This window comes from Nicotiana tabacum, chromosome 17, assembly GCF_000715075.1.
Source record: "Nicotiana tabacum cultivar K326 chromosome 17, ASM71507v2, whole genome shotgun sequence".
In the NCBI taxonomy this organism is placed as follows: domain Eukaryota; kingdom Viridiplantae; phylum Streptophyta; class Magnoliopsida; order Solanales; family Solanaceae; genus Nicotiana; species Nicotiana tabacum.
This window is the reverse complement of record NC_134096.1, coordinates 150,386,883-150,400,565: the sequence shown is the minus strand read 5'-3', so window position 1 is coordinate 150,400,565 and position 13,683 is coordinate 150,386,883. Positions and strand designations below refer to the sequence as shown.

The window sequence follows — 13,683 nt, the reverse complement described above, 5'->3', positions numbered from 1 at the left end:
TCTTTCCTTCGTAGCGGTGGTTCTATTTATTTGGAGTTATCCACTTCATACCGCAGTATATGGAGGTGCAATTTTTGGGTTTGTGCCTCTCCCAATTGAGGATCAAAACAAACAAACAAAGTATAGATACAAAATTGAGGAACTTTACATAGGATACAAAATTTTAAAAGGTAAATTAAAATATTTACAACTACTTTAGGAAATTTACACAAATGCAATTTATTAAAAAAATTTATTTTTTAGTTAGATAATATACTACTTCCCAAGTTCCCATACCTTAATTATCTCGGTTAAGGACGTGAAAAATATGGAAATTAAATACTTCAATATATTTCTCTCACCTAAACCGTATTTCTCTGTATCCATTCCATAATCACTATCTGGGTTTCATTAACTACGTAAATAGGATCAATTGTCATAAACAAAAAAAGGGATCATTAAATTTATATTCAAAAAGATTTCTACACTGGTAATAAAATAAATAAGCGATCATATTGTAGACAATAAATTGCGTCGAGAAAATAAAATCAAGATCGAAAAATATTGCAACAATCGTAGTATTTGATTTCAAGTAATATGAGTGTACAATCTCTATAAATCATCTGATTTTTCTTTTTAATAGTAAATAAATTCAAGGGTCTTTGAGCTTGATCTTGAATCTATGTTTGTTACCACGAACGATGATTTTGAATTCAACTAGCACGAACTTTGATTTGAACTCGTAATCCTTGAATTTTGATTTGTTCTTCGTTCTTGAGTTTGAACTTGATTTCTTGAACTTGAACTTGATTGCTTGAAGCTTGAAACTTGTAGAGAAATTTACGGCGTTTGATCCACGAGATCTCTCTTGAATCTTGTTATAATTTCTAATGTGTTTTCTGGGTTATGAAGACCCTAATTATAGTTGTGGAAGGGAAGGATTATGATGAGAACAAACTCTTTCCGACCAATCATATTGAAGAGTGACAAAGCCCCATTTGATTGGTCAGAACATGTCACTTGCACACGTGGTGTGATTTCATTGGCCTTTTAATTTGACTTGGCATGCCTTGTCAATTTGACACATGGCACAATCCTATTGGCTCTTCTGTTTGACTTGGCGTGCCACATCATTTGACATGTGGCACCATACTGAGCCTCTAGGAAGATGGCATATTGAGCCTAATAAAGTGGGCCTATCATTTGTAGCCCAACTAAATGGACTAGCGTAATTGATTAAAACTTATTTATTTAATTCATATATATTGGACTTATAATTAATCCAATTATATTAGCCCAATAAATTTATTTGAACTAATATATCTCGAATTAAAAATATAGTCCCCATTATTTTACGAATTTAATTCCAATAAAATTTATATAACTACACGTATCACAAGTGCTCCTACTAGATTTACAATTGCTTTTCCCTAATTGGACGGATGTTATTATTGGTACACCAATGGTAGCTCATAAATAAAGCAGAGACAAAAGTGCCTTTCCACTTAGGGACGCAACAAGAACAGATATCTAATTCAATTATTGGAATCTTCACACATAATTCATAACTCAGAGTTGCTAAAGAGTGAGATACTCATATTAATACCTAGATAGACAAATAAAACATTTATTTATACATTTTTAGCCATTTTTGTAAATCCCTCTCCGTCATGTATCAAATTAAAATAATACTACGCAAGTCACTTTAGTAAATACTAAATATTGTGATGCTGTTTTCGCTAAAGATTTCTTTAATTTTACTAACCCCATAATTTACAGTGTAATGTTATGTTTGACAGTTATACAAAAACATAATGACTTATAAGATAATTTATTTTGAAGGTGGAGTTAATAATAATTTATTAAGAGCGGTATAAGAAATAGACTTATAAGAATTTGAGTTCAACACTAAAGTGGCGTAAACCAACACAAGCAAGAGGAAAATTTCCATATCAGTGAAGTCAAGAAATACCAGAAATCAAAAGGCATAATAAATGCAAAAATCGGTTGTTGTCAAACACGGATGCAAAGTGTAAGGTCGCAGCTGTCTTCTGTAAAAGGTAGGCTTTTTCAAAATAGAAAAATATTACGGTCATACTGCAAAGCTATACAGTATATAAAAAGTGATGAAAGATGCTTGTAGTGAAAAGGGCTTGTTAAGATGATGGGAGTATAGGCATTAGGCAGTACTTGTGCCGGCTGACTGACTAAACTTGCTGACCCAACCAAAACTTAAACTAAAAACCCAACCCCATCGTAATCTGACTGTTACTCCCACTACCAAAAAGCAAAGAATGAAAGACCTCCAAATGAAAAAAAAGAAAAGCACAAAATTGACCAAAAAATAAAAATAAAGTACTACTCCTAGTTGGAAACCAAGTCACGTGTTGGTAAGACAGTGGAAACAAAGAATGCAGTCATACAAAAAGACCCAAAACAAGGGTAGTAGTAGAAAAACAAACCCAAATGAGCCGCGTTTGACGCTTCCCATGTGTTTATTGATAAAGAGTCTTTGTTTCGCCGAAAGGTTAACAGGAGAGTAACACTACTCCTCTCTATCTCTCTCTACTTTCTCTCTCTCACATATACATTTTCAATTTACACGCACACTTGGCCTCAACCAATCGTGTTTCACCACCGTCTCTTTCAATTCCTAATCTTTCTCATTTCGTCTCAGAATTTTCTTCGTCTGTTCAAACGACGTCGCTTAAGTCAATGATCACCTCCTCCATTTTCTCGATTCGCTACGCAATTCGGTAGTCTAGGGTTTTGAATACGATTCTTTCGGAGCTCAAAAATTCTCCATGGATGGTGGTAATTCCAGCTCGGAGTTGTACCGACCATGTGTACAACAAGCACATAGTCTAAGTTTCGATGGAAGTACCGTAACATCCATGGGGTTACAAGGTTCGGAACAGTATAGTTCCGTGCAGTATATGGGCGATTTTCACCTGGTCGGAGTTCCGGCGGCGGTCACCGTAGGTTCTCCGACTACGGTAGCTGTAGATGGCAGGACTTCAGTTGCAAACGTGATCGGCGACGGCGTCGAGAAGCGGAAGCGAGGGCGGCCACCTCGTAACCACACGACGGTGGCAAAACCTCCGCCGCCAAAGAAACCGCGAGAAGAGGACGAAGATGTTTGCTTCATATGTTTCGATGGTGGTTCTCTTGTACTTTGCGATCGCAAGTAAGCGAAGCTCGTTTTTCACTCTCTAGTTTCCATTTTGAAGTGTTCTTATGCTTTTTGGATGTGAAATTTACTTCAATTTGAGCTAAAAGTACTGAAAGAATTAGTAGTGCTTCACATTAATGGTAATCTTTCTTTGAAAAGCATAATTGTGTTACAAGTTGTTTCTTTAATGGTTAGGGGGTGTCCGAAGGCATATCATCCAGCTTGTATTAAGCGGGATGAGGCATTTTTTCGCTCCAAGGCAAAATGGAACTGCGGTATGTGTTCTCTTACTTATTTACGCACATGAAGAATCTGTTCAGCTCATATAGTTCTTTGGTTGCTAGGGTTGTTTATACTGTATTTATTTATTCTCTTGATGGTTTAATATAGATTTGGAAATTATTTTGTTGCATGCTAAGAGAGAACTAGTAAATGACATTCTATTTTAGATGGAGAAAATTTTGGATTATTGAGCATCGTGCATTAAGGCGTATGGGTTGCATGGCATAATTCATGCTGTTACATTATAGAAATAAATGTAATGACATGCCTTAACTGATACTTCTAGAACAAGTCTTGAATGTTGTGCATTACAATTTTGTGACTAGAAGAGGTTTCAGCTGCAAACTTCAAACGTAATATTGTTGCTGCATATTGAGAATTTTGACGGGGACATGTAATACACGCTGCCCCATCATTATGTTATGTTTCTTCTGCTCATTGATATCCTGCCTGAAGAACAGAAATGTCTCTAGATGCTTTTCTTTTTCACTGTCCTTTCTTGAGATAAATATGAAGTCCTAGATTGCTACTTCCACAAACTGCCTAGGGTTCTTACGGGCAATCTTTCACACTATGTGTGTGTATTCCTATATTAGCAAACAAGCCCATATAATTGCTAATAACCTTCTCTCTCTCCCTCTCTTTTTTCCCTTTCTTCCTGCATTGCACATATTTCATCAAGAGCATCTTAAAAATCTATTTCTTTGGGGGTAGTCCGTGTCCTACAGAGAACTGAGAGAAGAAAGGGTGTGATTGTTCTATTATAAGGGGGGGCTTAGGCAATTGGAATAGAATAGAACATCACGAAAAGTAGTATGGAAATGTAACTAAGTTGGGAGCCTCTTGGAAAAAACTCATTATTATGTTGCTTAGGAACTTTGCTGTTAAAAATCAGTTTTTGGTATTGATTAATGTACTGCCTGAATGATGCTGCAAGTGGTGTAAGTATTCATTTAAAAATTTGTCTTCATATGTCATAGTTGATACACTCGAGGACAGTTGAGGAGGTTTGGGATATCAGGGAATTTTATATCCACGGCAGGGTTGGAACAGCAAAAAAAGTTTCTGAAAATTTCAACTAGAACTTATCAAAGTATCAGAGTCTGCTAGTGCTTAATATTTTTGCTTTTATTTTTCACTTAGTACTTTTTCTTTTATTTGAACTACAGAGATCTTGTTGTATTTTCTACATGAAGCATGTGATCAACATCAATGGCCCAGAATGATACAGCACCCTTATATTACTTCTGTTTTCAGGTTGGCATATTTGTAGTGTGTGCCAAAAAGCTTCCCACTACCTGTGCTATACTTGTACATATTCATTGTGCAAGGCATGTACAAAAAATGCTGATTACTTGTGTGTTCGGGGAAACAAGGGTTTTTGCTCGACGTGCATGAGAACTATCATGCTTATTGAGAACAAAGACCAAGCAAATAAGGAAATGGTATGTCCAATGTACTGTAAGATCTCAATAGGGATGCTTAATTTTGCAAGTGATTATCATATCTTGTCATTTTCTCTATGATAAGATTCCTGATTGTTTACTTTGAGTAAGATACATTCTCTCAAGAATGATTAATGCGTTTATTTGTGGAAATGGAGGATCATGACAGTCTTGTTATCAGTTCTATCTTTTGTTATAGAGATAAACCTAGAAGGTGCTAAGTCAAATATATCTTTGGTAAGCCAAAGCAAGAAGGATCTATAGAAAGATAGAAGAGGATGCTTACCAGTTTAACTGTGAATAAACAATTTGTTCTTCGAGCACTGATCTTATGATGTCTTTCCAGATTACAGATAGTTTTTGCATGAGATTGTCATGTTTAATTCTATTATTGTGTACTTATCTTTTCTTTTATCTCCATAAAGTAATCTTGGGCTAAGTTTTGACTGTTCATTATACTTCATTTGATTTACCTAAAAACCATTCAGGTTCAGGTAGATTTTGATGACAAAAGCAGCTGGGAATATCTCTTTAAGGTGTATTGGGTAATCCTAAAGGAAAAACTATCATTAACACTGGATGAACTTCTTCAAGCTAAAAATCCATGGAAAGAATCAGATGCAGTTCATGGTAAGCGGCAGCTAATGCCTTGTGGTCATTATGTTGCAAATGATGGCAAAAGTATTGCAGGCAAGTCATTTGACTATATAGAGCAGAAGAAACCCATAGAACCGTTAGAACTATCTAAAAAGGATCCTCCAACCGCTGAAATCCGAGCAGTTTCAGACTCTGGTAACACGAGCATTCTCAGTTCTACTCCTCTGTTAGAGCTAACCAAGCCTGTTCAAGAGCTAAAGGTTCAGAATGAAGATTGTTTGAGGTCAAAACGGGAAAGCACTGTTGCGGAGACATCACTGAACGGATGCATGGAGTGGGCGTCAAAGGAGCTTTTGGATTTTGTTGCACATATGAAGGATGGTGATACCTGTGCTATATCTCAGTTTGATGTCCAGGCACTTTTGCTCGACTATATTAAGAGAAATAATCTTCGAGATCCTCGAAGGAAGAGCCAAATAATTTGTGATTTGAGGCTCAAAAGCCTTTTCGGAAAGCCACGCGTTGGCCACATAGAAATGCTGAAGCTTCTCGAGTTTCACTTTTTGATAAAGGAGGAGTCAAAGAAGAGTGCTTTTATACCAGCTGGAATTGTTGGAACAATGACTAGCCACGTGGAACCTGATGATAGTAATGATATTCCTTCATCTAAAAAACGTAAAACTCGTAAAAATGGTGAAGTAAAAATGACCCAGATTAATCTGGATGAATATGCTGCAATTGATGCTCACAATATAAACTTCATATATTTGAGGCGTGATTTGATGGAAACTCTTGCTGAAGATGTGGAAAAGTTCCATGACAGAGTTATTGGGTCAGTTGTCCGCATAAGAATACCTGGCAACGATCAGAAGCAGGAAATCTACAGGCTTGTCCATGTTGTAGGTACAAATTGATCATGAAGCTTTTTAACCACAGTATGTAATATAATCATGTTCTAGTTTATGGAGCTTATAGTTCCTTTAATGCAGGTACAAGTAAGTCATCTGAACCATATAAGATTAGAGACAAGACAGTTGATGTATTACTTGAAGTATTGAACTTAGACAAGAAAGAAGCCTTATCCATTGATTCTATTTCAAATCAAGATTTCTGTGAGGTAATTAAGATACAACACGTTTCCTTGTTCATCTATTTGTGAATTGCTTCCTCTTACTATGGCATTGTTAAAGACATCTTGCTTACCAGTACATATTGCAGGAGATAAGGTGATATTCATCTTTATTGTTCTGTATTGTAGCTCAATCTTTTGTAGTGTTTTTCTTGGGCTGCTCATTTTCACTTTAGGCCGTGCTAGTACTTTTTACTTTAAGTAATGTAGCACAAACAACAGCTGTATTGGCATCCTATAGATGAAATATATACCATGTAAGCTAAGACTGAAGGAACATTTAGCTCACACAGGCCCGGGCAGTTTTGCATGTAGCAAGTATAATTTTTGTGAATTAGTCCATTTAACGTGAATATAGGATGCACTCAGATTTGAGATGAGATCGTAATACTGGGAACTTGAGGATGGAATTGTAAGGGGATCATGAGCAGCGTTGAGTACGTTCCATCTGGTCCTAGGTATTCGGCGTATGATTGTGAGTTGAGAGAGAGTTTTTTCAGATGCAGCTTTCATAAATAAATCACTTCAAAATTTACCCAACAAGTATTAGATGTGAATTCGAAAAATTAAGTGGGTTTGTTAGTTGCATCGAGGGAAGAGGGCTGGGTTGGAGGTGGGTGTATTTTTAGACCAATCAGCCTCTTGGTATCACCTTTTACCCTTCTTACCCATTCAAGCTGTCTGTCTGGTACTGATACATGTATCGTGGATGTAAAAAGCTAAATTTGGTTGCATTGAGGGGATGAGCTAGTTCGAGATGGTTGTATTGATGGAATACCAATCAGCCTCTTGTTATCACTTACCATTGCAAGCGGTCTGTCTGACATTGACACATGCCATGATATGGTGCCATTTTGGTGGTTTTTGGTACGACATGCGCCATATATGCTGTCTTTCTTATCTTCTGCTGTTCTACAACCTGGGAATGGTCTGCCAGCTTTTCTTGCTCGATGGTGAATCTAGTCAATCAGCATGGGGTCATGAGATTCTTTATGTAATAAATATTGCACGCATCTCTGAGGAGAGTGGCTTGACCAAAGATTGCCCCATGAATGAATCAGCACCCTTGTTTTTTGCTTTGGAAGGTCTAGAGATTTCTTATTAGACTTGAATTTTGTGCTGAAGTGGCCTATATGAAGGAAATCTGTTTTTTTCTTGTTACGTTTTATATTTTGTTTCTTTCCTTTTGTCTTCTGTAACATTGCTATGAGTGGCAAGCCGAGTTTATTTTGTCAGCTGCCGACGATGAAATTCAGGTGCATCATGGGTAAAGCTTATTTCACATTTTACATAAATTGTACAGAAATTGCTATTCTATCATAAAAAAGTTTCCACTTCTAGTTCTGGCAGCCCTTTACACAGAAAGTTTCACCTTTTCAAGGGTCTAGGTTTCCAGTTGTTTCAGCATGATTTTGTGGGCCTTATGTGATTGCTTAATTTTGTCATTTCAGGATGAATGCAGAAGACTGCGTCAGAGTATAAAATGTGGGCTTGTGAAACGGCTTACTGTAGTAAGTGTTCAAACCTGAGTATTAAAATTTTTGCTATGGTAAACGAAAATTTTCTAATTTAAATGACCCTTTAATGCAGGGTGAGATACAGAAGAAAGCTATGGAACTCCGGGCAGTAAAACTCAATGATGTATGTCAATTGCTTTGCTGTTCATTTCTCTTAATAGTGATTTTGGCTTCTCATCTCCTGAAGCTAATTTACTAATCTTTCCTTAAAACTTGTATGACCTGACTCTATCTTTCAACAGTTCTGTATTTCTAGGTCCTGTTCTATTTTCACCCTGTTCATTAGTATCTCATTATGGCAAAGATCCCCTTATTATAAAATTCATGAGAGGTGCCTGTGAGACTTATGCTGCGAGAATATATGAAAGGATAGAGAACTAATATAACATTTTGAATCATATCTTTCTTAGAATTGGCAAGCACATTCTCTGCTGGTTAATATAAATTGGTACTACCTCTTCTGCATCTGCTGCAAAAAACCACCGTGCTTTTCTTCTTGTGGAATGGATGGCTTGTTCTTCATAAAGTAGATATAGTAGTCTGAATCTGAGGGTACCAGTTATCTTTGTTATTCTGAACTCAGTAGAACAAAGAGTCTTGCAGAAAGGCAGGTTACTGATGACTTGATGCACTCTCAATTGGAGGATTATTTAAATTAATTGTAAGACACCTTTTCTTTGAGCTTATAGATATTCTTCCCTTTCTAGTCCTCGACCTTTGATCAGCAAATTTATAAGAGAAGTTTGAGTAGTAATCATGTTAGATATTGGTAGATATATACATTTAATATAATAATAATATAGAATATGTAAAATAGGCATAACTTGATGCAAATATGTTATACGAACAAATTTGACAAAAGCGATCTTCTAGTGGTAAGAGCATTCCATTTCCAACCAAGAGTAGGAAATTCAAGTCACCTAAGGGAAAATGTTGGAAAACACTGTTGGCTCTAAATGAGGGGTGAGGGATGGGGTTGACCAAATAAAAGAAAAGGATATATCAAGGAAAAAGTGTAATACAATTGTAACATTTCATACTGTTCTTGGCATTGGAGGTGAATATACGTCCTGCGTAGAAATTCAAACATACAGAATAAAGTAAATCTGAATTTAAAAAGTAAATATAAAAATTAGTGATCTGTCAAGAGGTCCCTTTTGTTTTAGTGTCCTTTATTTTGTTCATGATCTTTGTGTCAAAGGTTTCAAGAAGGTACCACACCAAAAAGGAAAAAAGGAAAATGTAGAGAGATTAACTGCGATGAGATGGTAACTGATCATGCATTGTAGTGTGAACTCCATAAGTATATGCTGCTCTTCCTCAGAACATTACAAATTGTTAGCTGCTATCGCGGAACTGTTACATTTTTGCATTAAAGATTGTTATAAATATGGTGCTTTTGATGTGCTTGTGCTTATTTATTTTAAAATACAGTCCCTGGAAGCAGAGATATTGCGCCTCAATCATCTTCGTGATAGAGCAAGTGAGAAGGGGCACAAGAAAGAATATCCTTTGTCGAAGCAATTTACATTAATAGTTCTTAACATGCCAAAATCAGATTTGATGCCTCAACTGAAAAAGCTGAGGCACCATTTGATATTTATAAATTTTTCATTTTGTGTATTCATTAACTGGAGAACATTGACCTTGAGCATGAGGACTTCCTTGACAATTCCACGCTCAGAGAATGTATAGAGAAGTTAGAGCTTCTGAAGACACCTGAGGAGCGCCAGCGGAGGCTACTGGAAATTCCAGAAGTGCATGCTGATCCAATGATGGACCCAGATTATGAATCCGAAGGAGATGATGGAGGATCCAATTACAAGAGAAAAGGTTTATATCTTTTTGTTTCCAGTAACTCTGTGGGTGTTGCTAAACTTTTTTCTCTTTTTATTTGTGGGATGGGGGGTGGGGGATGGGGGGTGAGGAAGAAATAAAATGGTTGCTTATTGCTGATGGAATATAATGCAGTTGAATATCTGGCACCAAGATGCACTAGAATTAGTAGAAGGGATGAAAAACTTATGTCTTCAGGAAGTCTAGGTAAGATGAAGATTGTACTATGAAGTCCTTCAAAAGTTGGTTTAGCGTCAGCTAACTAAAGGGTTTTCTTGTGTTTATCCAGCTAAAGAAGAGGGATCTGTCATGGCTCGATGTAGAATGAGTGAGAAAAGAGAAGCTTGTGGATCTAATATCTTGGACAAGCTAGGAAATCGACTTACTGCTGAACAGGCTGTCGATAGGTCTGGATCTGAAACTTCAATTGCTAGTCTCTCTCCGGTGAACTCATCATCCGCTAACAGTATTGAAACTGACAAACTGTGGCATTACCGAGACCCTGCTGGTAGAATACAAGGACCATTTTCCGTTATGCAGTTGAGGAAATGGAATACATCAGGGCTTTTTCCTCCTGAAATGAGGATATGGACAAATCATGAGCATGATGACTCGATACTTTTAACGAATGCGTTAAAGGGGCTTTTCCATAAAGAACCTCAAGTGCATGGTAAGACATCAAGCCAGTCATGGGAACCAGTTGCCTCGGATAGTAGAGCTAGTGTTAGGTGGTCTGAGACTGCTACTGGCTCAGGGGGAGAATGTGGAAAAAGAGAGGCACCTGGGCACCCCCACAAAGCAAATTATCATTCAAACGGTAACACAGAGTTTACGAGGATGAATGGGTTATCCCCTTCTTTTCCACAATGCTTGGATTCATTGAAGGGAAATAGTTCTTGTTCTGACAAACCCCAATTGCCGAGCCCTGTCCCTTCATCTAGTCAGCGGGAGGTGATTTTAGCTCTTCCACGTCAGGAAAGAGGAAATGCAAATGATAATTGTCGTCCTGCTACAGATCATGGAACTCAGAATTCACGTGGAAGCGCAATGTGCCAGATAAATGATGGCTGTGGTCATAATACACAGTCTAACAGCCGGAATTTAGGCTCGTCTTTGGGGCAGAACCCGGGATCCTTTACCAGTAATAGATATACAATTAACCTGGATTCTGGATCTAGATTTGCTTCAGCTACCAAATCAAGTGATTCATTTGAACAGAAAGGAAACATGAGTCTTCCAAACTTACCTAGTCCTACTCCAGAGACAAGCTATGGTGAACTTGAAGCTCAGGCCGCTGAGAAACTGCTTTTGTTGAGTTCTGTTATTCCTGTTTGTGGTTCAGATAATCATGATTTGCCAAGTCCGACCCCTATTTCAGACCGTGAAACTCAAGGTGGGCATGCAGCTGAAAATAAAGAATCTGTTCCGTCAAGTCTTCCTGTTCAGGAATCAGGCCATAAGTGGAGCAGTGCCTCTAGTCCAGTGGTTGGTGGAGTCCAACTTCGCGAAATAGCTGATGGATGTGGTAGAAGTTCACCAGCTGCAAAACCATCTACTGAAGAATGGGATTCTGGTATCGTGTCTGCTAGCGTCTCTGCTTCCTCACTGAAACCGGCTGAAGCAGTAGGTAATCATGTTGCCTCACCTACTTCAAATGCGGACCAACTTACTGCAAAACCATCTACTGAAGAATGGGATTCTGGTATCGTTTCTTCTTCGTCACTGAAACCGGCTGAAGCAGTAGGTAATCATGTTGCCTCACCTACTTCAAATGCGGACCAACTTACTGCAAAACCATCTACTGAAGAATGGGATTCTGGTCTTGTCTCCGTTTCCTCAGCAAAACCAGCTGAAGCAGTGGGTGATCATGTTGCAACGCCTACTTCAAATGCCGGCCAACTTAATCATACTTCCCCATCTCATACAGTGTCAAACTTTTTTGGCGAGCCTATAGAGTTCAGCACTTTGGCTGAGGAATCAGTGTCAGACCTGTTGGCTGAAGTTGACGCCATGGAGTCTCAAAATCAAAATAATATGGGTTCCCCTACTTCTGCCATGAGGTGCGGTGAGGAGATGATACCTGGTTGCAGAAATGACTGTTTTAGCCCGATTGAGGAGCTGGGTCGTACACATGATCCTGTAAGAAGTGATGCCTTGAGCTCCACCGGAGATCTACAATTACCTTGTCAATCTACTGTGACGGATGAAACAGTTGGGGCATCTCGAGCTGATGCATTTGATCCATTAAGGAGGTCTGGTGGAAATTCATCTACGAGTAGTGAAGGAGAAACCAAGTCCGCTGATGTTTTGTTTTCCCAGGGAGACGCTGGGTCCAATATGCCTTGTACCATTAGTCAAACTACTGCATTTTCTGCTATGGGTCGGAATACAGGGTTGGAAGGTATGACCAGTGGCCGTGGGGCAGCACCTGGAAACCCGATATGGGGTGGACCAGTTCAGGGATATGCAAATGTTGGTTTTAACAGCAGCATGGGAGCTGCATGGGGAAATTCACATATGAATCGAGGCGCCCCTTTCACTGGGAATGCAGTGTGGGATAGCCAGCGGAGGTATGCAGGGGAAAGGTCTGGTGGTCCAAGAGAGTGGGCTCTTCAAGGAGGAGAGTCGGGATTTGGTAGGGGCAGGTCATCTTGGAACAGACAGCAGCCATATGGTGGTGGAGGATACTCTAGGCCTCCTCCCAAAGGACAGCGAATTTGTAAATTTTATGAGAGTGGGCGTTGCAAGAAGGGGTCGTCTTGTGACTATCTACACCCGTGAAGGTGTAAACTGAAGGCAATTGCTTTCTTTTTGTATAATCAGAAATTCTTTTAAGAAATTGACATGTAGCTAAAACGTTAGTATAATTTAACTGAAAAGTTTCAGTTAAAAATGGCAGAATGCAATTTTTTTCTTCCGGACCAGTGTGTTAAGTAGGTGAAATTTACGTGCAGACCTAAATAGAATACTACTTATATTTGTATACATTTCAACATGTTATTTTTGATAAGGAAGACTATCGGCCATTTGTAGAAGCTGCAGTGGTGATCTTATAAGTTATAACCTTGTATTTTATGTTTACATCCAGAAGCGCGAGTTTCTGTTTTCAGAAGAATTGTTTGGAGTTGCGGACTAATTTGAGATTACAAAAAAATGAATGCGTAAACTTGCAAATCTCCTTTCTTTCTCAGATAAGAACTGGTTAATTGATATTACAGAGCGTGGATTGTCTCCGTTAGTCCTCTAAAATTATTACCTGTTGCGTTTAACATTTGACCTTCTTAGCTCGTGTGCTTTGCCACCCATAGCTCCTGTACTTGTCCACCGAAGGCAGTTCAATGGAAAATATTTCTATTAAATATAACATTGCGGAACTAGTATTTGGTACGCGAAATAACTCCTAAAATGAATGACCTCTTTCCATATTTGAAAACAATTTAACTTTTATAGCTATACAAAATATATGTAACTTGTTTTAAAATTTCTTTTTTTTTTTAAAAATTCCGTAGCTAATTTAATAGGTGCAAAAACGGATGGAGTATTATTTTTGGTAACAGTAAGATGCTAAGTCAGTTTAGAACTTACTGTAACAAGTACAGTATCTGTATAGGTGACATTAGAATTGCAGTCTAATTATTAACAATTTTGACTCTTGCTTAACTGCATTATTAGATACTACCGTTAAATTCCACCAAAGAAAGTTCTTTGTTTACCTTCTGTTTCCTC

General features: G+C 38.0%; 1 protein-coding gene across 1 annotated transcript; it reads left to right on the top strand.

The window, feature by feature from the left end:
- Positions 1 to 2,356: 2,356 nt before the first annotated feature.
- Positions 2,357 to 12,992, top strand: LOC107766768 (zinc finger CCCH domain-containing protein 44). Its single transcript, XM_016585616.2, has 11 exons — positions 2,357 to 3,166; positions 3,347 to 3,426; positions 4,691 to 4,878; positions 5,367 to 6,378; positions 6,465 to 6,592; positions 8,056 to 8,115; positions 8,195 to 8,245; positions 9,556 to 9,626; positions 9,800 to 9,954; positions 10,093 to 10,164; positions 10,247 to 12,992. The coding sequence occupies exons 1-11, from the start codon at positions 2,784 to 2,786 to the stop codon at positions 12,736 to 12,738; spliced, it is 4,692 nt and encodes a 1,563-aa protein (XP_016441102.2). The 5' UTR covers positions 2,357 to 2,783; the 3' UTR covers positions 12,739 to 12,992.
- Positions 12,993 to 13,683: the final 691 nt, after the last annotated feature.